Below are 25691 nucleotides of genomic sequence, written 5' to 3'. Positions count from 1 at the left end.
ATAAGCTGTAGGAAGCCGCCATACGAATCGGTACTGTGGTTAAGTTAATTTTTACTACAAAAATTTTTTTCCATACAAAAATTTTTCTTAGTAAATTGTCCACATTTCGTAGTAAGATTTTTATATTGCCTATGTCTTTTTATAATACAATCAACGATGCATTAACTATTGTATTAGAAATTTATTTAAGGAAAAATCCGTCCCATTTCGTAGTTAGTGAACTAAAAAACATTTACTGAAGTTTTATAAGTTTTCCTTTAGCTAAGTTAATTTTCGCAGTGGTTACGAAAAATGAACTATATTACAGTAAATTTTTTGAACTATGTGGAAGTTAAACTGGTCCCAAAATTAACAAGACACCTTTTTTTCTGTGTACAAATTTGGCTACAAAACCTTTATTTATCAACCGATCTTACTCAAAGTTGGCTAAATATAATCTTCTATAGCACTAACTATATGTGCAAAAAATCATCCAAATCGGTTCAGATTTAGCTATAGCTCCCATATATATGTACCGCCCGATTTTTCTAAATTTGGCCATAAAACCCTTATTTATCAACCGATCTTACTAAAAGTCGGCTAGATCCAGTCCTCTATAGTACTAACTATATGTGCAAAATTTCATCGAAATCGGTTCAGATGTAGATATAGCTCCCATTTATGTATCACCCGATTTTGAAAAATTCGCCCCTAATAACTTTATGTTTGACCATACAGGCCTCATTTCTTAACTGATCTTACTCAAATCTTGCACAAGGTAACCTTTTGTGGTTCTAATCAAACCCGCAAAATATTATGCAAATTGGTTCAGATTTAGATATAGCTTCCATATATATGCATCGCTCGATTTTCCCAAATTTGGCCATAGTACTCTTATTTATTAACCAATGTTACTCAAATTTCAAATGTTGATGTACTAGCCGATCGTACTTATACGTACTTGTAGCTCTTACATAAGAATATTGATCGATTTTTACAAATTTGTATTTATTACCCACACTAATTTAACGATTTTCTCTTTGTTAATAATGGGCTCAATATTAGTGGCATACTAACTCCGTAGGCGCAATATCAACACAGCCAGTGTTGCTAGAAGTAGGGGAAATCCAAATTGTCAAAATTGTATTTCTATAGAAATTTTTTTCAAAATATTATTTCTATAAAAAATTTTCTCAAAATTTTATTTCTGTGGAATTTTTTCTCAAAATTTTATTTCTGTGGAATTTTTTCTCAAAATTTATTTCTATAGAATTTATTGTCAAAATTTTATTTCTATAGAAAAATTTCTCACAAAAATTTGTTTATAGAAACTTTTTCCAAAATTTTATTTTTATAGAGATTTAACAAAAAAGATTACTAATTTGGGTAGAATTCTACCAACTGTGGACACCGTAGTGGTAATACAAATTTATATTCTAAGTTATATACGTTGCATATTCATGTTTTAAGATAATAAAGTACTTAGAACCATTTTTGTTTTGTAAAATTTTTTAAATTTAACGAAAAATATAGTAGGGAAAATTGTTTGGGAATGTATGGGAAAGTAGGGAACTTTTTTTGTCCTTGTACGGTAAACCGAACATTTTCCCTGGCAACATTGACTATGAGCTATAGTCAGATTGACACAAAGCACCCATAGACATGTACCCCTTAATTTTCTTAAATATGCAACTGCAGTTTATCTCCCAGACCTATATGTTACCCCACAAATGCTTATGATTACTAATTCTGTAATGGTGGTTTAGGGTATGATATAGTCGGCCCCGCCCGACTTTCTACTTTACTTACTTGTTTTAATTTAATTTTAAGTAGTCTCATGAATGCAAAAGATTTTCATAAAATTCTTGAAATATGAACTATCTTGTCGCAAATCACGAGCTACTTTTTTGCTGTGTATGATAACTTTTCATCTTCACGTACATACACAGAAAACAGTCCATTGTTAAACTGATGCTATCATTAACATTGTTTTAGTTTATCTAAAAAAATAAGAAATTTTTCCCAAACCAAGAAAATTTTGTCCATATAAATAAGTTCAATGCTAATTAAAGTAGGGGTAAATTTCCATACTCTTTTTCAGTAAATTCTCGTTATTTTAACAACGCAATCTCAAATCTCAAAAAATGAAATACAATTTAATTTAACTTTCGCCCGAATTAGTTTATTTTTTCCTTAAAGTAGTTTACTTTTTTTCTGCGTATAATCATTTCCATTAAATCTGTAAAATATTATTAATAGAGTAAACTAAGGCTATCAGCTACGTCCATCTTCAGTCCATTCTTTGTGTTTCGAAATTGTCCATAAAAATGCATATTGGAAATAAATTGTTTGTCGTCATCCCATATTGTACGAATTTTTAAAATGTTTACAAAAAATAATAAAAATGAAATAAGGGGTTTTGATTGAATCTGGATAAAATTTGCAAACTCATAAAATGCTTCATTTTAGCCAATAAGGTAAATATTCAAATGTATATTTTAGAATAAATGAATTTGCAAAAATGTGGTATTTTTAAAATAAAAAAATTATGCGAAATTTTGTGAAACCATCAGTTTCGAAAGTATCGCTGTTATTGGAAGATGTGGCCGTTCATAGTTCTCATAAGCATAGGTACTATAGTAAAGCCACCAGTCTCTGCACAGGGTCGATATAGTGGAGATACTGAGATAGCCGATGTAGAGAATTTTCATCATTATCGGCGTGTAGACCATTTCAATTTTACTCGTATAGTTGGAGGTAGGCCTACCGATATACGTAGGGTCCCTTGGCAAATCGCTCTTTATAATAATGGCGATTTCGTGTGTGGCGGGTCCATAGTAAGTGTTGATTGGGTTCTAACAGCAGCACATTGCGTCGCAAATGGAGGGAGGTTTACCATCCGCGCTGGCTCATCATATCTGGATCGTTCGGGTCAATATCGATCGACGCGCTTTGTTGTCAGACATAGTGGATTTAATGAAAATACCTTCGATTATGACATAGCCATGATTCGCGTTGACAGAAGATTTCGAATTGGGCGCCGAGTTAGAGCTATACGCCTGGCTAGAATAGGAAGGTCTTTACCAGAAAAATTTTTCGTTAGCGGCTGGGGCAGTCGTGCCTTCCAAGGTTCCAACCCGAATCGTATAAGAGGTGTAACGTTAAGAAAATATAATCGCCAGCAGTGTATACGGACATATCAAAGTGTTGGCCTAACCATCTCAAGCAATATGATTTGTGCTGGGGGTCAACGGAGAGATGCATGCAATGGTGACTCAGGTGGACCATTGGTGAGTCGACGAATCCAGTATGGTATTGTGTCGTTGGGAATGCAGTGTTCGCGGCCCCCTAGCATCTATACCAATATCAGACAATTGAATAATTGGATTAGACGAGTTGTGCGTCGTTGGGGTGGACGAAGACCAAGGTTTATTTAACTATAAATATATGTATTTATTTATTTATATATAGCTAGTATGTACACATAAGATAAATATAAAACTATAATTAAATTGTGATATTGAAATGTTTATAACCAAATTGATGGCTGTAATGTTAGTTCTCAATCCCCATAAATCCTCATAAACCCAATTTTAGAGTGTAAACTCCTTTGACAAACGGATGTATGATGAATTACATTCAAAAGAAAATAAAACGGATAACTAAAAACGGGCATCTCAATGCACAAAAAAGTTTTTTGTTAAGAAGTTATAGGATACCTTGCAATCGGCACGTCCTAACAAAATCGTTTCTCTAACATATGTCCCAAATATATTTTGCAGGAAGCAAATATATATATATATATATATATATATATATATATATATATATATATATATATATATATATATATATATATATATATATATATATATATATATATATATATATATATATATATATATATATATATATATATATATATATATTTGGATATTTCCAAAACATTATGAAGCTTGTTTTATGTGAACATAGACTAGGGTTGCCTTTTATATTTAGAAATTAGGAAACCCTAGTGTTGCAATCTGCTAACTGACAGCTCTGCCGTAAAGCTTGACATTTTTGAGATTATACAGTGTATAAAAATAAAATAAAAATTAACTAAATTAATTAAAAATAATATAAAAATTAAATAAATTTATCACATAATAACATAGTGGCACCAGGTCGCGTTTTCGAAGCTAAAGGCTGGCGTAACTCGGTTTGACTCAGAGTTACAACAATTTTGTTCATAATTTTTTAAGGACAAAATAAGCTATCGTTTGTGATATCGTGTGTGTTTTTATTATTTACCGTTCTCGAGTTATGGCTCAATACGTCAATTTTTTAGCCAAAAAATTCGTTTTTTTTTCAAATTTTGAGCGACGAGCGGCACGTGTTAACGTCGTTTAATCGGGCTAAAATTTTGGATATCCTAATATCTGGAAAAGGGATTCATTTTGGGGTTAAGGCGAACAAGATACCGACATTTTTTTTGCCCCATATAAGTTGCGGTCACTCTATTATACACCCTACACAAAAAATTGCCTCTGTAACATATATGTTAATCCCAAACATGTTCTGCTCCAAGCATATATATTTTCAGAATTTGTTCAAACATATTATGTTATATCTTTTTTAAAGGCCTCAAATACCCAGCAAACAAAATTGGAAGTTCTTCCAAAGGCACAACTTTAAAAGTACTTCCAGAGGTGGGAGTGCCTCCTCTTCAATTTTTTATAACATGCTTTTTTCATACTTTTAAAGGGTAATTTCAACTTTATTTTGTTTCAAATACACCCAAAGAGATTTGTTAGTAGGGACAGCAGAAAAGTCTGCTAAAACAGCAGAAAGTCTGCTGAAAAAGGGACAGCAGTCACTGTTTGCTAAAATAGCAAACATTTCCTGCTATTTTTGAAGCTCGATTACTCTAAAACATGTTTTATTTTGGCTAAAACAAATAAAAATGTCAACTTAGGAGCTATCCTAACATAGTTAAAACAATATTTTATGAATATCTATAGTATTTGACCAAAAATCTGAATATTTGTCGAATTGAGGCATAACAGCAAACAAAATGTTTGCTGATCGTATTTAGGAGCTTCTAAGTATATTACAGTGCAAAAATATACCAAACAAGTATATACGGCCGTAAGTTCGGCCAGGCCGAAGCTTATGTACCCTCCATCATGGATTGCGTAGAAACTTCTTCTAAACACTGCCATCCACAATCGAATTACTTAAGTTGCGGTAACGCTTGCCGATGGCAAGGTATCTTAAAACCTCCTAACACCATCTTCTAAATTGTATGTAAGTCCAAACGTGGTATATATTAAATCAAACAAGTATATACGGCCGTAAGTTCGGCCAGGCCGAAGCTTATGTACCCTCCATCATGGATTGCGTAGAAACTTCATCTAAACACTGCCATCCACAATCGAATTACTTAAGTTGCGGTAACGCTTGCCGATGGCAAGGTATCTTAAAACCTCCATCAAACACCATCTTCTAAATTGTATGTAAGTCCATACGTGGTATATATTTAATCAAAAAAGATCGATCCAATACGTATATAATTCAGTTTGACAAAGTAGACATAAAATTTTGACAAAATTATCTACAGAAATAAAATTTTAACAAAATTTTCTATAGAAATAAAATTTTCACAAAATTTTCTATAGAAAGAAATTTTTGACAAAAATTTCCACAGAAATAAAATTTTAACAAAATTTTCTATAGAAATAAACTTTTGACAAAATTTTCTATAGAAATAAAATCTTGGTAGATTATTTTTGGCTCGAGTGGCAACCATGATTATGAACCGAATAAAATTTGAACAAAATTTTCTATAGAAATAAAATTTTGACAAAATTTTCTATAGAAATAAAATTTTGACAATTTGAACCGGATCGGATGAATTTTGCTCCTCCAAGAGGCTCCGGAGGTCAAATCTGGAGAATGTTTTATATGGGGGCTATATATAATTATGGACCGATATGGACCAATTCTGGCACGGTTGTTAAAGATCATATACTAACACCATGTTCCAAATTACAACCGGATTGGATGAAATTTGCTTCTCTTGGAGACTTCGCAAGCCAAATCTGGGGATCGGTTTATATGGGGGCTATATATAATTATGAACCGATGTGGACCAATTTTTGCACGGTTGTTAGAGACCATATACCAATACCATGTACCAAATTTCAGCCGGATCGGATGCAATTTGCTCCTCTTTGAGGCTTCGCAAACCAAATCTGGAGATCGGTTCATATGGGGTCTATATATAATTATGGACCGATGTGGACCACCTTTTGCATGATTATTAGAGACCATATACCAACACCATGTACCAAATTTCAGCCCGATCGGATGAAATATGCTTCTCTTAGGGGCTCCACAAGCCAAATCTGGGGATCGGTTTATATGGGGGTTATATATAATTAAGGACCGATGTGGACCACTTTTTGCATGATTGTTAGAGACCATATACCAACACCATGTACCAAATTTCAGCCGGATCGGATGAAATATGCTTCTCTTAGGGGCTCCACAAGCCAAATCTGAGGATCGGTTTATATGGGGGCTATATATAATTAAGGACCGATATGGACCAATTTTTGCATGGTTTTTAGAGACCATATACCAACACCATGTACCAAATTTCAGCCGGATCGGATGAAATATGCTTCTGTTAGAGGCTCCACAAGCCAAATCTGAGGGACCCTTTATATGGGGGCTATACGTAAAAGTGGACCGATATGGCCCATTTTCAATACCATCCGACCTACATCGATAACAACTACTTGTGCCAAGTTTCAAGTCGATAGCTTGTTTCGTTAGCGTGATTTCAACAGACGGACGGACGGACGGACATGCTTAGATCGACTCAGAATTTCACCACGACCGAGAATATATATACTTTATGGGGTCTTAGAGCAATATTTCGATGTGTTACAAACGGAATGACAAAGTTAATATACCCCCATCCTATGATGGAGGGTATAAAAAGATCGATCCAATACGTATATAATTCAGTTTGACAAAGTAGACATAAAATTTTGACAAAATTTCCTACAGAAATAAAATTTTCTATAGAAATAAAATTTTCACAAAATTTTCTATAGAAATAAAAATTTTCACAAAATTTTCTATAGAAAGAAAATTTTGACAAAAATTTCTACAGCAATAAAATTGTAACAAAATTTTCTATAGAAATAAACTTTTGACAAAATTTTCTATAGAAATAAAATCTTGGTAGATTATTTTTGGCTCGAGCGGCAACCATGATTATGAACCGAATAAAATTTGAACAAAATTTTCTATAGAAATAAAATTTTGACAAAATTTTCTATAGAAATAAAATTTTGACGATGATGAACATTTCATTATGAACCGAATAAAATTTTGACAAAATTTTCTATAGAAATAAAATTTTGACAAAATTTTCTATAGAAATAAAATTTTGGTAGATTATTTTTGGCTCTAGTGGCAACCATGATTATGAACCGATATGGACCAATTTTTGTGTGATTGGACCAATTGTTGTATGGTTGTCAGCGACCATATACTAACACCACGTTCCTAATTTGAACCGGATCGGATGCAATTTGCTTCTCTTTGAGGCTTCACAAGCCAAATCAGGAGATTGGTTTATATGGGGTCCATATATAATTATGGACCGATGTGGACCAATTTTTGCATGGTTCTTAGAGACCATATACCAACATCATGTACCAAATTTCAGCCGGATCGGATGCAATTTGCTTCTCTTTGAGGCTTCGCAAGCCAAATCTGGAGATCGGTTTATATGGGGTCTATATATAATTATGGACCGATGTGGACCAATTTTTGCATGGTTGTTAGAGACCATATACCAACATCATGTACCAAATTTCAGCCGGATCGGATGAAATTTGCTTCTCTTTGAGGCTCCGCAAGCCAAATCTGGGGATCGGTTTATATGGGGGCTATATATAATTATGGACCGATGTGGACCAATTTTTGCATGGTTGTTAGAGACCATATACCAACACCATGTACCAAATTTCAGCTGGATCGGATGAAATATGCTTCTCTTAGAGGCTCCACAAGCCAAATCTGGGGATCGGTTTATATGGGGGCTATATATAATTATGGACCGATGTGGACAAATTTTTGCATGATTGTTAGAGACCATCTACCAACACCATGTACCAAATTTCAGCCGGATCGGATGAAATATGCTTCTCTTAGAGGCTCCACAAGCCAAATCTGGGGATCGGTTTATATGGGGGCTATATATAATTATGGACCGATGTGGACCAATTTTTGCATGGTTGTTAGAGACCATATACCAACACCATATACCAAATTTCAGCCCGATCGGATGAAATATGCTTCTATTAGAGGCTCCACAAGCCAAATCTGAGGGTCCTTTATATGGGGGCTATACGTAAAAGTGGACCGATATGGCCCATTTTCAATACCATCCGACCTACATCGATAACAACTACTTGTGCCAAGTTTCAAGTCGATAGCTTGTTTCGTTCGGAAGTTAGCGTGATTTCAACAGACGGACGGACGGACATGCTTAGATCGACTCAGAATTTCACCACGACCCAGAATATATATACTTTATGGGGTCTTAGAGCAATATTTCGATGTGTTACAAACGGAATGACAAAGTTAATATACCCCCATCCTATGATGGAGGGTATAAAAACTACTTTTGGTTCTTAAATATGCTCTGGGGAAAAATTTATAACCTAAAAATCTTATAAATTGTTGTTCATTAGGCCCTAAAGTACAAAAATATAACAGCAGACATCGACTGCTGTTTTTACCAAACTTTTTTCTATGAGTGTAGGTTAAAAACAGAGTAAGAATTCATAAAATGGTACAAATCATTTAAATTTTGTTGAAAAAAATTCTAAATCCAATCTGAAAAAATTGTGAATTTTTGAAAATACTTGAGGTCAAACGTTTCAGACAAGCGTTAGAATTTATTAAAAATTATAAAAATTATTTATTTGACAAAATATCACAGAATTTTTTAATTTACATCCAAAACATTGAACTCGGATCACATCTAAAGAAGTGATGCAAATTCAGAGCAACGGCTGTTGAAATAGAGGACTTCCGTCATATATCAAGCCAATGTAAAATTCATCGCTTCTGCGTCAATTTTGCACCACTTCCGGATCCAAAAAGAACATTTTCATTACATTTTTAGCGACGCTTTTTTGTTGGGTAGTTAATTCCTTTCTTTATTTTAATTCTTTTCATAGATGAAACACATCTATGACATCCCAGTAAAAAATAGAAATACTTCTAAAGGAATAACATTAAAATCACTTCCAAAAATGTTTTCCCAAAGATGTTCTTTATTTCATCTACACAGGAAGTTATTTTAATTCAATTTATAACTCGCTTTTTCATATTTTTAATGGTTAATTTTATTTTGTTTTTGTTTCAAATTGGTTAAAAACAGAGTAAGAATTAATAAAGTGGTACAAATTATTCAAATTTTGTCCAATAAAATCCATCGCGAATTTTTGAAAATTGTTTAAGTCAAATATTTCAGACAAGCGTTAAAATGCATTAAAAATCATAAAAACAGAAATTATCTATTTGGCAAAATATTACAAAAATTTTTAATTCACATCCAAAAACTGAATTCGGATTACAAGTTAAGAAGTAATGCAAATTCGGTAGACATCCGTCCTATGACAAGCCCATGTTAAATTCATCGCTTCTGCGCCAATTTTGCACCACTTCCAGATCCGAACATTTTCATTACTCTTTTGGCGACACTTTTTTTGCTGGGATAGTCACAGACGATGAATTGTGAATTAACGCGTTTTAGCCCGAAAGTAAATAGCAGTCGAAAGTTCGACACCTGAAGAAGCTGTTGATGCGTTCAGAATGCATGTTTTGGAGACACCTCAATCAGAGTGGCAAAAGTGATTTGACAATTGGTTCAAACACGTACGATACGTAACGATAACCATCCAGCAAGAAGCGCCGGCAAAAAGTTCTGAAAATGTTCTTTTTGGATCCGGAATTGGTGCAAAATTGGCGCAGAAGCAATGAATTTAACATGGGTTTATCATATAGGTCACAAGTCAAGCATCAAGACCAATCAATCAGAAGTAATTGAGGTAGGTCCTCAAAATTGCTGTTATTACAAGTAAAAACAGAAGAAAAATAAAAGGTTTTAACATTAAGTTTATTTCGGTAGCGAAAGAATTAATAAAGAGGAACTAAACTTTGTTTTTACACATTTCACTGATTCCACGTTCTTTTTTTCATTTTACGAGTAAGAGATCAACATTATATATATTGTTAGTTGTCCAGACAACGCCTTATAATCGTAGCATAAGGCGATTTCTAATTTATTCAACTGTGTAAATGTATGCCCCATCGAAGTTGGTTTCCCTTTGACCGGGATTCCGGGAAATTCGAAAAAAATTCCCGATTTCCCGGGAATGAAAAAAGTCCGAGAAAAAGAAAACCCTACTCCTGATGTAGAAAAAACGCCCACATAAAATGAACAATACAATGCATTACTATCTTTACACAGATCACTTTTGAATTTTTATGTATTACTTTTTTCCAAAATAGAAATGTTCCATGTCCGCAGTCCAAAAATAACATTTTGCTCTTGAAACATATTTGTGGTGCTCATATTCCTTCTCTGCGTGTAGCTCTGGCATCAATTTTTTCTACATTACCCCTAGATTATGAAATATCTACATTTGTATATAGTGCTGAGCTAGGGTTAAAACGGCCAAAAGAGAATTTTTTAAGACTTGTACAAAAGAACTTCATCGCAAGTGAAAATTATTAGATGTTAGAATGAAACGTCGAGGGCAAAACTTCCATTTTTTGCTGTACAACTTTGAGTATGTTATTTTTGATAGCTGTGCTATGTTTATATTTTCCAGTTTCCATAGAATAGCCTTAAGTATTATAGGTAATGAGGGACTTATCTCTCAGCTTTAAAAATATATGTATGTTCCATCCATGGGTATTTAATTCAAATTAGCATGGGATTATTAATTCCCATACTGTTAATTATAATTAAAAATTCTTGACCTGTCCAAAAAAAATTTCAATATTTGCGAGCGACTAAAAAAGATTAGAGGCGACGACGTAATATCAAAGTGAATGAACTTCGTTCGTGGTAGATATTGGGGTCATACTTGTCAATACTTTTCTTTTTAATTGGGGACATATGAAGGTATGTTAAGAGTTTTAAATTTATTCGGGTAAGGTAAAGAAAAAGAATGGGTCAACGATGGTCTTTAGTTTCACTTGTATAATCGCACAGTTAGGATGTGGATGAAACTAATATTGCCGCCAATAAGCTACATAGTTTTTGTGCTTCAACTTGACATCTGTTTGGCCCAGTTGCGGAATGTTACGCTTATGGAGCAGGGAATCGATGATTTGGACTACTTTGATCCAGAGCAGTATAGTATAAATGGAACGCGTATAGTCGGAGGAAAGGACGTTAATATACGACAAGTACCTTGGCAATGTGCCCTGTACTACTATGGTTACCATATATGCGGATGTTCTATAATAAGTGCGGACTGGGTTTTAACTGCAGCCCATTGTGTCGAGGGCGGTGGAAGGTTTCATGTTCGAGCTGGTTCCCCATGGGTAAACAGAGGTGGCCAAATTCGCCGTGCTCGTTATGTGGTAATCAGTAAGGGTTACAATACATATACCGCTAATCATGACATTAGTTTGATTCGTGTTTGGCGGCGATTTCGATTTACGCAATTCGTTCAACCCATAGCTTTGGCCAAGCGCGGTCGTCGTTTACCCCAAAGATATTTCGTAAGTGGTTGGGGAACTCTGCGTGAGGGAGGATCCTCTCCCAATCATCTGAAAGGTGTAACACTTCATAGAGTGAATCGCAAAAAATGCAGATATAGATATAGAAAAGATGTTTACATTACAAAATATATGATTTGTGCCAAAGGTGCAGGAAAGGACTCATGCCAAGGTGACTCGGGTGGGCCATTAGTACGACGAGGTATACAATATGGTATTGTATCATTTGGCATTGGATGCGCACGTCCGTACTATCCTGGCATTTATACCAACATTCGAAGAGTCAACAAATGGATAAAGAAAGTTATTAAACGTTGGGGTGGAAGAAAAGCCACGTTCAAGTAGACTAATATAATAAGTATCGTATGTATCTGAATCGATGTTTTTAATAAAAATTTTCTGTGATCTGTTGAACTTTAATGCCGGTCATTACAGTGATTAAATATTCCTGCTGTATGTCACTTTATGGGTTTCCTCTTATGAAATTTTTAACTAATGGCCAAACTGATTTATAGGTGTGTATCTTGATGTCAATTCACACTTCCTCTTATCTGTTGCGGGGAGAATTCATAGTTTTTGTTGTTTGTACAAAAAAAAAAAAATTTTACATGTCTTCTATGAAGTTCTTCCAAAGGCACAACTATAAAAGCACTTCCAGAAGATGCACTCCCAATGATGTTCTTTATTTTAACTACCCAGGAAGTTATTTTCATTCAATTTTTTATAACTTGGTTTTTTCATACTTTTAATAGGTACTTTTAACTTTTTTTTGTTTCAAATAGGTTAAAAACAGAATAAGAATTTATAAAATGGTACAAATCATTTAAATTTTGTCGAAAAAAAAAATGCTAAATCCAACTGAAAAAATGTGAGTTTTAGAAAATATTTGAGGTGAAACATTTCCGACAATCGTTAGAATCCATTAAAAATTATAAAAAAAAATTAAAACTTATTTATTTGACAAAATATCACAGAATTTTTTAATTTACATCCAAAACATTGAATTCGGATTACACCTAAAGAAGTGGTGCAAATTCAGTGCAACGGCTGTCGAAATGGAGGACTTCCGTCCTATGACAAGCCCATTTTAAATTCATCGCTTCTGCGTCAATTTTGCACGACTTCCGGATCCAAAAAGAACATTTTCATTACTTTTTGACGACGCTTTTTTTGCTGGGTAGCTTAGTGAAGTTTGAAGAGCGAATTTCAAGTTGTTTGTAAAAACAAATTAAAAGATATATTAAAATGTTATAAGTCTGATTTATTAAATTAATTCCTCAACCATGGATTGCGTAGAAACTTATACTAAGATTGTCATCCACAATCGAATTGCTTGGGTTGCGGTAATACTTGTCATTGGCAAAGTATCTTAAAAACTCTTTAACATCGTCTTCTAAATTGGAAGTTAGTCCATACGGGGAATATATTAGGCAAAAAAGGCAGATTAAAAACCTATACACTGTTAGAAAAAATATGTTTTTCATATGTTCCGATATAAACAAAATGTGTTTCGGTCAAAATTTCTAAACACAATATATTTAAGTGCAAATATGTAATGTTCCTAAACTAACACTAAATGTTTGGGACACATATGTTAATATGTTAGAATATATTATGTTTGGGGCATGAATGTTTTATAAAAATAATGTGTGTGAATGTAAACATATATAAATTTACAAATTTCGAGTAAACATATATATGTTGTGATATTTTACTCAGAGAGCGACAGAGAGAGAGTATAGAGTATAGAGAAAGAAATAGAGATGGAAACCGGGAAGGTTGACGAAAGATATCAACATAACACAGCGAGAGAATGAAAAGAGAGCAATTTCTGTGAAACCGCTTGTACACAGAAAAAAATATCACCAAAATATTTCCAATTAAAAAGTTAATTGAAGTTGAATGTTTTTTCAATTAATAAATTAATTGATACAATTAACTTTTTAATCAAGATAGAAACATTAAGTTAATTAAGTCAATGATTGAAAATTTTAAATTAAAAAATTAATTGATACAATTAACTTTTTAATCAAATTCGGAAGACTGAGTCAGTTAAAAAAAGTGATGAACATTTCTTAATCCGAATAATAACTTTAAGCCAATTCAGAAAGTAATTGAAAGTAGTTACCTTTTTAAATAAAAAATTAATTGGGGTTTGCATTCAAAATCAATTAAATATTTAATTGAATCACTGTGATTGATACTATCATTTTCGTGATTGAAGACATTTCAATTAAAAAATTAATTGGATCAATTAATTTCGTGATTGAATCAGAAAATTTTTTTGGGTGTATGTTGTTTCTGAAATCTGTTTTATGATAAGGCCAAAAATTTGATATGCTTAAGTCTAAATATTATTTAATTTGAATATTAGAATGAGTAAAGAGTAAAGAGAATAGACATTCGGAACCAAGAGAATAGACATTTGAAAAAAAAAACAGCATGTGTTTTCGCCTTGAGAGCAGCATTTTATGTATGTGTGGACATGTGTTTTGTTTATCATTTTGGCATTATGGGCACAATTTTTTTCTTGGTTCGTTAAAAGAAATCGGAACGTATGGTAACCACTGCTCCACGTGGCCAACAAATGTATGTTTCTGTTAAATAATGTTTAATGTAGCATGGGCTCGTGGGCGCTGCAAACTATGCTATATAAATGTAACTTATGACGATAATTGTCTATTGGTGACTATAACTAGTGTTACTGTTGTGCGACTTTAGTCGCATTTTGCAACCTTTTTGACGTCATGCGACTTTTTGTGCGACTTTTTTAAAATATGTAAAATGTGCGACTTTAGTCTCACGCATGCGACTAAAGTGGCACAAAAGGGAAGTGCTTAAATTTTAAACAATTTTTATAAGTGGGAATTCATCGCCGTGTGCCTTACGCGAAGCCACCGCAATGGCCTCCTTGTATACAAAGGGTCATGGATTCAAACCCAGTTCCGACCAAAGAGCAAAATGTGTTTCTACGATGGATGCTGAATGTTTCAAAGCAACGTTGCTATGAATGTTTCAAAGAAAATCACGTATAGTATCACAATGGACACCTAACCTACGATATCTACCCTACACGGTGTTCTGGTTTGTTAAGTCGTTGTTTTGTTGCATATCATTTCAACCACTAGCTCCGTTCGAGTACCCACTAATTTTTGATAATTATCACAAATTTTTACTGGAGTCTTTCGTTTACTCCAAAAAGCCAGCAAGAGAGAGCCAGAGTGAGATCAAATTTGAAATTTGAAGAATAGATAAATTGCAAGTTTTTGCTAGGAATTTTTTTCCCAGTAAAATCTTGCAAGAGTTAGCCATAAACAAATAATACATGAAATATATTTCACAGAGTCAATTAGGAGTGTAGTATGAAAAATAAATATTTTTGTTTTTTTAATTGATTTAAATGATTTTAATTGGCTGATAGTAAATTGGCACTTGATGGCGTTCTCGTACATTTCTGCTAATTTTAGGAAGGAGAAAAAATCCATTTTTTATTTATTGCAAGTTTACGTTTTACTGGATTTTATGATACAATAAGATGCTAAAATATTTCTTTATGTTAAAGGGAGTGTTTCTTTATTGTTTTGTGTTGATTTATAGAAGATTTTTTGTAATAAAAATATTTACTTCACAAATGTATGCGACTTTTTTATCATTATGCTTCTTTTTTGTGCGACCTTTTTTGAGTATGCGACCTTTTTTGCGACTTTTTCAAAATTTCCAACGGTAACACTGACTATAACAGCTACGTAGCCCAGTGGTAGTGTCTAGGCTTACAAATTACATGGTTCCCGGTTCGACTCTCCGTCCAGGCGAAAGGTAAAATTTAAAAAAATTATAAAATTTGATAATTTCTTCAACATTATTTGTATTACAGAAAAACATGCCAAGAACTAAAAATTTCGTGGAAGTGAAAATTATGTGAGGGATTGAGCACAATCTTCTTGGGGAGAAAATTCTTCCAAGCATATAATATTTTTGGGCTCAAAATGCTTCCAAACATATAATATGTTCACATAAAATAAACATAATAATGTTTCGGCAATATCCAATAATATATGTGCTTCCTGCAAAATATGTTTGGAACATATGTTAGAGAAGCGATTTTTTTTTGAGGGTGTACAATTCAGTTCTTGACCGGTATGAATTTTTGCGCGGTAAAAGAGAGGCAGAAGTGAAATATGAGGGTGAGTTTATATGGGGGCTGTACACAATTATAAACCTATACGATCCAATTTTTGTGTGATTGGTACTAAATTTTAGCAAGATCAAATGAAATTCGCTTATCCAGGAAAAAAAAATCTGGCGATCGGTGTAACTGGGGGCTATATATAACTATGGACCAATATGGACCACTTTTGACATAGTTGTTAGCGACCATATACTAACACAACTTACCAAATTTCAGCCCAATCGGATGAAATTTGCGCCTCCAAGAAATTTGCTCTTCCAAGAGGCTTCCGAGGTCAAATCTGGGGATCGGTTTATATGGGAGCTATATATAATTATAGACCGATATGGACCAATTTTTGCATCGTTGTTAGAGACCATAAACTAATATAATGCACCAAATTGCAACCGGATCGGATGAAATTTGTTCCTCCAAATAAAATCTGGAGGAAATTCTTATTATTATTTTCGGAATAGTGGTTTGTATATATTTTCTAGTCGGTTTTCTATTGAAATCATGCAGATCAGCCTTGGGTACAGTTTATGATACTGTTATATAACCCTTTGGCTTAAACTGGTTATTTGAGGAATTACAAACAACCAGTTAACTATATGGGGGTAAATTTACTTTTCCTATTACCTAACACTAATTTCATCGGTTATAAAGGGTGATACGGTCAAAATTTGGTCTAGGGAAAACGCGTGTAAATCGGTGAAATCGTTTATTTAAAAAATCAAATTAAATTTCTTTTTCAAGTTCAATTAGTATAAAATTCAGGAAAAATATTAAGTTACGCTTTCGCTTTTCCAAATCCGAATTGCCGGGCCTCACGCTTGACACCTGCCATCAGATTTTGTACAGCCACCTTCTTCGCCGCAGAAAACCAGTTTGCCTTGAACTGCTGCTCGTCCTTAGCAGTTTTTTTTGGTCTTTTTTAGGTTCCGCTTGACAATAGCCCAGTATTTCTGGCGTGTTGGGAGGGTTCTTGTCCTTGGGAACCACCTGCACGTTGTTGACGGCGTACCACTCCATGGCCTTTTTACCGTAATGGCAAGATACCAAATCCGGCCAAAACAGTACGGAACAACCGTGTTTCTTCAGGAAAGACAGCAGACGTTTATTCAAACACTCTTTCACGTAAATTTCTTGTTTGACAGTCCCGGAAGCTATGGAAATGCTGCTTTTCAAGCCACAGGTACAGATGGCTTGCCAAACCAGATATTTCTTTGCAAACTTTGACAGTTTTATGTGCTTGAAAATATCTGCTACCTTTCCCCTTCCTTTTGCCTTATAAAACTCCTGTCCCGGAAGCTGCTTGTAGTCGGCTTTGACGTAGGTTTCGTCGTCCATTACCACGCAGTCAAACTTCGTCAGCATCGTCGTGTACAGCCTCCGGGACAGGGATGGAAAATACAGTTTTTAAGAAAGTACAAAAAAGGTATTTTTTGAGCGGAAAGGTACTTTTTACTAAATTTGAACAAAAATTTCACTGGAAGATTATTGTCAAGAGACTGAATTTTAAAGAAAATAAAATTTTGACAAAATTTTCTATATAAATAAAATTTTGCAAAAATTTTCTATAGAAATAAAATTTTGCAAAATTTTTTTTTATAGAAATAAAATTTTGCAAAAATTTCCTATAGAAATAAAATTTTTACAAAATTTTCAATTGAAATGAAATTTTGACAAAACTCGCTATAAAAATAAAATTTTGCAAAAATTCTATATAGAAATAAAATTTTGACAACATTTTCTACCGAAATAAAAAATCGATAATATAGAATCGCATTCTTTTTTCGACTAAAACATTCTTGAAGTTCAATAAAATCCTGTTTTTGACTATGTCTTTTACAAAATCGAGATTTTCTTCCCACATGAACATGTCTGTTTTGCCATATTTGTAAAAGACTATTAGCAAATAAGGTTGATAAAGACTTTCTCAAAAAATTAAAATATTTTGTCAAAGCCATTGTACCATAAATCTGATATCGACTCAAAAATGTCTACACAAAAGGTACTAAATTCTTCGCGGGGGTACTACGGTACTGACCGGGGTGAAAAAGTATTGAAAAAAGTACTATAGTACTGCATTTTCCATCCCTGCTCCGGGATCGCGCTTTGGCCGTCGTATTTTGTTTATCATCGCGATTTGGAGTCACTACCATCTTGTAAGTCGATAGTCCGGCTCGTTTTTTGGCTCGATGCACGGTTGTAGACGATACACCCAGCTTATTTGCGGCATCTCGGAGAGAGAGGTTAGGGTTTCGCTTGAAACTACCGACAACTCTCTTTGTCGTCTCAGCGGCTTCCGGTTTTCGATTTCCCCCCGATCCAGACTTCCTGGCTGTCGACAAACGTTCCCCAAACACTTTAATTACATTTGTAACGGTTGATTTGACAACTTTTAGCGATTTTGCCAGCTTTGCGTGCGAGTAGCTCGGATTTTCGCGATGCGCGAGCAACATTTTGATACGCTGCTCTTCTTGCTTGGACGGCATTTTGACAACTGAAGAGTGAATTCCAAAATCAAAATAGGAGCAACATTCTACACACACACACCTTCAAAATGAGGGGTGTTCAGGTTTTTTAAATGCAAAATTGAAAGAAATCAAGTTTATATTGACCAAATTTTGACCGTATCACCCTTTATGACCAATAAAAGGGACAAAATTAAACAACCAGTTTGGGAACGATTCACTGAAGGGCAGTTAATCTCGGAAACAGCTGAAACGATTTGCTTCAGAAGAGTGATCATGTGGTATAACTTGCACGACTTAGAAAATTAAACAAGAGTTTTCAGATTTTTTGGACACTTTTAGGGATGATTTGCTTCAAAGGGTACCTCAGTTGTCCATATCTGGTGTTTTGTGGTTTTGCAGAAATAAATCATTAGCTTCCTTATCATAATAATAACATTAGCATGTTCCTTCTAATATGTAGATGCACCCAAATTTCTAATAAATCAGTACACTCTAAAAAAAATATTTACGTCATATTAAAGATTTTTTAATTATTCATCTAGGGAGTAATCCTTAGAGACTAACAATACTATACTACAATATATAGAAATGGTATGTTATGTAAAGTGATCAAAAAACAAATTTTTTTAATGTAAGGTTTTCTCGGTTCTAAAAAACCGGACCATTTTTTATAACCGGTGGGCGGTGTTTTAAAAAATAAATAATCGGCACAACCGGTCCAACCGGATTTTTTCCAAAGGTAGCAAAAACGCTTAATACTCCAATGTTTTAATGTAACAATTAAAATCCTTGGCTGTTATTGCGGTAACAATACCGTGGACAAACATTAAAACGTTTATTTTTTATTTTTTGGTTTCATATGCTTTTTATGAATATTTCTTAAATGTTATATTAATAACGATGTTGAAGAGCCTCGACAACTAAAAATTTTATTGTATATACTGCATTTGGCTTTCGAAGAATCATTTTGTTATTTTTCAAAATATTCGCAAACAAACATTTTCATCAGAAAAGTACCCCTAATTAAATATAATAATAATAACGTAAGTAATGCCATAGATTTTGTTGACAATATATAAGTTCCTAATTGAACACTGAAAAAAATATTGACCTAATATGGAAGATTATGCAACTTAAATTTTAGGACTCAAAATTTACGCAATGCTAAGGACAAAATTCTTTAAAACAATGACAGTTTAATTAAAAGAAAGTTTATAATCCTTGCTTCAAATTTTTTTTCATTAAGTCTTGAAATTTTGCGTCTCTCTGCTGAAGTTGTAGATCTTTGAAGGCAAATTTTCCTTAAAATAAAGAAAAACATTTTTTAATTTAAAGAAATCGTCTTTAACTCAACTGACATATTGAATTTTTAAATTTAAGATAAAAACGCTTCAAATATAGGCTAAGACTTATTTTAAGGATTTGCATCTTTGGTTTAAAGTTTTCATACCCTCCACCATAGGATGGGGGGTATATTAACTTTGTCATTCCGTTTGTAACACATCAAAATATTTATCTAAGACCCCATAAAGTATATATATTCTGGGTCGTGGTGAAATTCTGAGTCGATCTAAGCATGTCTGTCCGTCCGTCTGTTGAAATCACGCTAACTTCCGAACGAAAAAAGCTATCGACTTGAAACTTGGCACAAGTAGTTGTTATTGATGTAGGTCGGATGGTATTGCAAATGGGCCATATCAGACCACTTTTACGTATAGCCCCCATATAAATCGACGGCCAGATTTGGCTTGCGGAACCTCTTGGAGGAGCAAAATTCATCCGATCATGTTGAAATTTGGTACATGGTGTTGGTATACAGTGTTGCCAGTATTTTCCGAGATCTTGTCCCCAAAATGGATCGCTTTTATCCCCAAAAATCCCCAATTTAATTTAAAATTCCCCACAAAAATCCCCAAGAAATTTTTGGCAAGTTTTTTGAAAAAAAAGTAAAGTAAAGTAAAAATAAACGACTCTGCTGTAGAAAATCCGTACAAAATTTAAAAAACAAAAACATTTTCAATAAAATAAAAATGTGCAATTGAATGAAGATTTCAAAACACAAAACCAGGAGACGGGTGCTCAAAATATCATCCGATACCAGACCCCATCAGAGTTAATTATTGGTATAAAGAGTCATCTTATGCAAATCCTCGTTCGAGAAATAAAAATGGGAGTTCGGTCAACATATAGTCAAGAAATAAAGTTGACTTATCGATCAAAATGCGTTGCTGTCCCGATATGAACTCTACTCTGTATGTGCGGGATATGGGACATGTTCAAAATCAGTGATGTACGCATATGAGTCCTTACGAAAAAATTTCACAATAGTAAAAAAGTTTTTTTTTATTTTTTTGAGAATCTCTGTACTTCTTTAAGCCTTTTTTTTCATATAAACCATAGTTCTTACTGTGATAATTACTCGTATACTGAACAAATATCGAAAATTCCCCACAAAAATCCCCAAATTTGTGGAAATTCCCCACCAAATCCCCAAGTCCCCAACTCAAAAATTTTGTCCCCATCCACGAAAAAATATCCCCGATCTGGGGAAAAATCCCGAATACTGGCAACACTGTTGGTATATGGTCTCTAATAACCATGCAAAAATTTGTCCACATCGGTCCATAATTATATATAGCCCCCATATAAGCCGATCCCCAGATTTGTCTTGAGGAGGCTCAAAGAGAAACAAATTTCATCCGATCCGGCTGAAATTTGGTGCATGATGGTCTCTAACAACCATTCCAAAATTGGTCCATATCGGTCTATAGTTATATATAGCCGATCCCCAATCACACAAAAATTGGTCCATATCTTTTCATAATCATGGTTGCCGTTCGAGCCAAAAATAATCTACCAAAATTTTATTTCTATAGAAAATTTTGTCAAAATTTTGTTTCTATAGAAAATTTTGTGAACATTTTATTTCTATAGAAAATTTTGTTAAAATTTTATTTTTATAGAAAATTTTGTTAAAATTTCATTTCTATAGAAAATTTTGTCAAAATTTTATTTCTATAGAAAATTTTGTCAAAATTTTATTTCTATAGAAAATTTTGTCAAAATTTTATTTCTATAGAAAATGTTGTCAAAATTTTATTTCTATAGAAAATTTTGTTAAAATTTTATTTCTATAGAAAATTTTGGCAAACTGAATTACATACTTATTTAATCGGTCTTTTTAATTTTAATATATCCATACTTATAATTTAGAAGACGGTGTTAGGAGGTTTTAAGATACCTTGCCATCGGCAAGCGTTACCGCAACCCAAGTAATTCGATTGTGGATGACAGTGTTTAGAAGAAGTTTCTACGCAATCCATTGTGGAGGGTACATAAGCCTCGGCCTGGCCGAACTTACGGCCGTATGTACTTGTTATATTTTATATATTTATTTACATATTTTATATATTTTTAACACAAAAAATGTCAATCATTTTATTAACTAAATCTATTTAATTTTAATTGAAGCAGTTTAAATTTAATTGAAGCTGCAAAAACTTCAATCAACTTTTTAATTGGAAATATTTTGGTGATACTTTTTTCTGTGTGGAAGTAAAAGGTGACTGACATATGAATTTGCTAATTTGATACGATTTAATTTATTCTACACATAATAGAGAAGAAACCTACTACAATCTACCTAGATATTTAATAGGCTATATTTTTTGATAGCACCTAATCAATTTGCATTAAGATTTAGACTAGATATTGAAATTTTCATCAAACTTTCTTTTGCGACTTAGTGGCATTGTGATTAGTACGATTTCATAGTAAAGATGTTGCTAGAGAACTTTTTTGTGCTTGCCGTGGTCACCATAGCTGCTAATTTTTGCACAAGTTATGCACAAAGTTCTATGAAAAATGTTACAATATCTTCGGATAGTTCTGGAGTTCAAAGTGTTTCGGAATCCGCTGGCAATCTTACACAGATTCATGGTAGTAGACTGGTGGACATAAAGGAAGTTCCGTATCAAATAGCCTTGTTTAGAGATAACTATTTCATTTGCGGAGGTTCCATATTAAGTCAGGACTGGATTCTTACCGCTGCTCAATGCGTTTATGGAGGAGGAAGTTTTGGTATACGATATGGATCCTCAAACAGTGGAAATGGTGGTAACATTCGTTTCATTACCACCATAGTTATAAACGGTGGTTTCACCACATTAAATCTTGAAAATGATATCGCTATGCTTCGTACAAATAAGCCCTTAATCTGGTCACAATATGTACAACCAATTCGCCTCGCTCCGGGTAATGTCTCCATACCAGAGAAATTGTTTTTAAGCGGATGGTCAAGTGTTGGCGAAAAGACCAGGCCCGAAAAGGATTTGCGGGGTGCAGTCATATCAGTAGTTCCAAATGGCGTTTGTCGTTCTACATACGAAACCAAGCATATCATAACGAAAAACTTAATATGCACCAATGCTACTGGCCGAGATGCTTGTCAAGGAGATTATGGCGGTCCATTGACCTACAATAATGTGCTTTATGGAATAGTATCATTACGCGTTGGGTGTGAAAGCCTTAATTTTCCTACCGTATATACTAGTGTCCCTCGTCAATACAAATGGGTGATGAATGTTGCAAGGCGATACGGTGGCCAGGAGCCATTGCTAGCCGAAAAGATATGATATTATTTCTGACATAAGGCGGGTATGCTGTGGTTGCTCATACGAACAAAAAAACTCTGTTTGGATTAGTTATTAAATAAAAATGTAAACAAAGAACTAATAATATGAATTAAATTCAGTTAAATTTTTTCATTCTGTAGTATAGTGGTACATAAATATAGGAAAATGTTAACTAATATATGGAATGAATTTTACCTAATTTCTACGAAAATCACATTGTTCAAACAAATAAAAATGTCTTTGGCGCTACACGAAGTTCAACTTTCTTCACAAGGAGTTCATTTTAACTTAAAGAAGGGGTCACTTTTTTCTGGGTGAATGCATCATCTTTTATTCATTATTTTATTTCAAAATTAGAGTATCTAATATTAAAACGTTGATTGTAGATATAATATTGACTCACAATTTCAATCATCAAGAATGCAATGTATTTGAATATTAACCCTTTCACTACCGATGTCCACCTAGGAGGACATTCGAAAACGACACCAAATTCTATTTTCCCATTTAGTTTCGATTTATTTCTCGATGTAATTTTACAGTTGAGCCTTTAATCTATTTAAGCTATAAATATTTTTCATATTTGTGAGCACTAAAATGCATTTTTATAAACTTCTTTAACAATAAACGAAAAATACGAAATTTTGAGTCCATTTTTTTACTGTATGTCTCTAATAAATAGACATTCGTACTAAAAGTATAGCTGATATTTCGGGTTCTTTTTTGTATTTTTTCTCACACTTCGATAGATATAAAAGATCAAATAGCGCTTATTTTCATAGAGCTATTTGGTCACAATTCAAGAATCAAGTTTTCAGAACAAACTCCTATAGCTCTTGAAGTAATTGAGGTAGGTCCTCAGAATTACAATTTTTATTCTACATGCTGTTAATACAATTAAAAACAGAAAAAAATAAAGTTTGTAACATTAGGTTTATTTCGGTAGTGAAAGGGTTAACTGCCTGTTCATGAAGCACAAAATCGACTCGAGACGAATCGTTCGTCTAGATTGAAACTAAAATAACTTTAGATATATTTTCTAGAAAATCCTGAATTTTTTCCTGAACTCATTATTTATGATTTACTATCGAACACCGAAACAATTGGGATTCCACAGACCCTGGTTTTCGGGATATCAATATGTGCTTTTTGGCCAATCGTTCGTCTTGAGGCGAACGAAAATTACATGAACAGGCAGTAAAATTAGTTTTCTATTATTTTATTTCCATTAATAATAATTTTTATTTATTTTCTTTTTGTTTTCAAAATTTATATATTATATATGTATATTTACTATAATCCCTGGCAAAATTTTTTGAATTTGAAGGCGCTTCTGAGAATCCCCACCACGTCGAAAACAGTCGTAAAGGATATCCAAAATACGTCGGAAAAAACGCCGTCACTATTGGGAAGTTGTACCACGCCAGGTTACTACAAAAAAGCATCGCATGAGTGCAATTATTAGGTGTCTTTTTAGATAAATTTAAAGCGACGCCAACAAAAGCCCCTTCAAACTATTAGAAAAAGTGAATTTTAAGATAGTTGGAAAAGAATCATTGTGGTCAAGTAAAACACGATTATTTAGATGTTTATTTTTATACCCTCCACCATAGGATCGAAATATTGCTCTAAGACCCCATAAAGTATATATATTCTGGGTCGTGATGAAATTCTGAGTCGATCTGAGCATGTCCGTCCGTCCGTCCGTCCGTCTGTTGAAATCACGCTAACTTCCGAACGAAACAAGCTATCGACTTGAAACTTGGCACAAGTAGTTGTTATTGATGTAGGTCGGATGGTATTGCAAATGGGCCATATCGGTCCACTTTTACGTATAGCCCCCATATAAACGGACCCCCAAATTTGGCTTGCAGACCCTCTACGAGAAGCAAATTTCATCCGATCCGGCTGAAATTTGGTACATGGTGTTAGTATATGGTCTTTAACAACCATGCAAAAATTGGTCCACATCGGTCCATAATTATCTAAGCCCCCCTATAAACCGATCCCCCGATTTGGCTTTCGGAGCCTCTAAGAGAGACAAATTTCATCCGATCCAGCTGAAATTTGGTACATTGTTTTAGTATATGGTCTTTAACAATCATGCAAAAATTGGTCCATATCGGTCCATAATTATATATAGCCCCCATATAAACCGATCCCCAGATTTGGCTTGCGGAGCTTCTAAGAGAAGAAAATTTCATCCGATTCGGTTGAAATTTGGTACGTGATGTTAATATATGGTATCCAACAACCATGTATGAATTGGTTAATATCAGTCCATAATTATATATAGCCCCCATATAAACCGATCCCCAGATTTGACCACCGGTGCCTTGTGGAGAAGCAAAATTCATCCGATCTGGTTGAAATGTGGTACGTGGTGGTAGTATATGATATTTACGATTTACGATTTAAGATACCACATACCACGATTTAAGATACCACATACCAACTAATTCGACTGTGTATAACAGTCTTTCGTAGAAGTTTCTACGCTATCCATGGTGGAGGGTACATAAGATTCGGCCTGGCCGAACTTACGGCCGTTTATACTTGTTTTAATTAAACATTTACAAATTCTTATAAATATAGCATTTATACGACTATCACTTCATATTTAAA

The 25691-nt window shown here is 33.6% G+C and overlaps 3 protein-coding genes across 3 annotated transcripts; all 3 read left to right on the top strand.

The window, feature by feature from the left end:
- The first annotated feature begins 2579 nt into the window (after nucleotides 1-2579).
- On the top strand, nucleotides 2580-3416 carry LOC142233317 (trypsin delta-like). The gene has a single exon (XM_075304203.1). It carries the CDS (start codon nucleotides 2580-2582, stop codon nucleotides 3414-3416), a length of 837 nt encoding a protein of 278 aa, XP_075160318.1.
- Nucleotides 3417-11370: 7954 nt separating this feature from the next.
- Nucleotides 11371-12129, top strand: LOC142233315 (trypsin alpha-like). The gene has a single exon (XM_075304200.1). The coding sequence runs from the start codon at nucleotides 11371-11373 to the stop codon at nucleotides 12127-12129; it is 759 nt and encodes a 252-aa protein (XP_075160315.1).
- A 10082-nt stretch (nucleotides 12130-22211) lies between these two features.
- LOC142233310 (trypsin beta-like) lies at nucleotides 22212-23066 on the top strand. The gene has a single exon (XM_075304191.1). It carries the CDS (start codon nucleotides 22212-22214, stop codon nucleotides 23064-23066), a length of 855 nt encoding a protein of 284 aa, XP_075160306.1.
- Nucleotides 23067-25691: the final 2625 nt, after the last annotated feature.

Source organism: Haematobia irritans, chromosome 4, assembly GCF_050003625.1.
Source record: "Haematobia irritans isolate KBUSLIRL chromosome 4, ASM5000362v1, whole genome shotgun sequence".
Classification (NCBI taxonomy): Eukaryota; Metazoa; Arthropoda; class Insecta; order Diptera; family Muscidae; genus Haematobia; species Haematobia irritans.
Note: the sequence above shows the minus strand (reverse complement) of the source record. Positions and strands in the feature narration are given on the sequence as shown.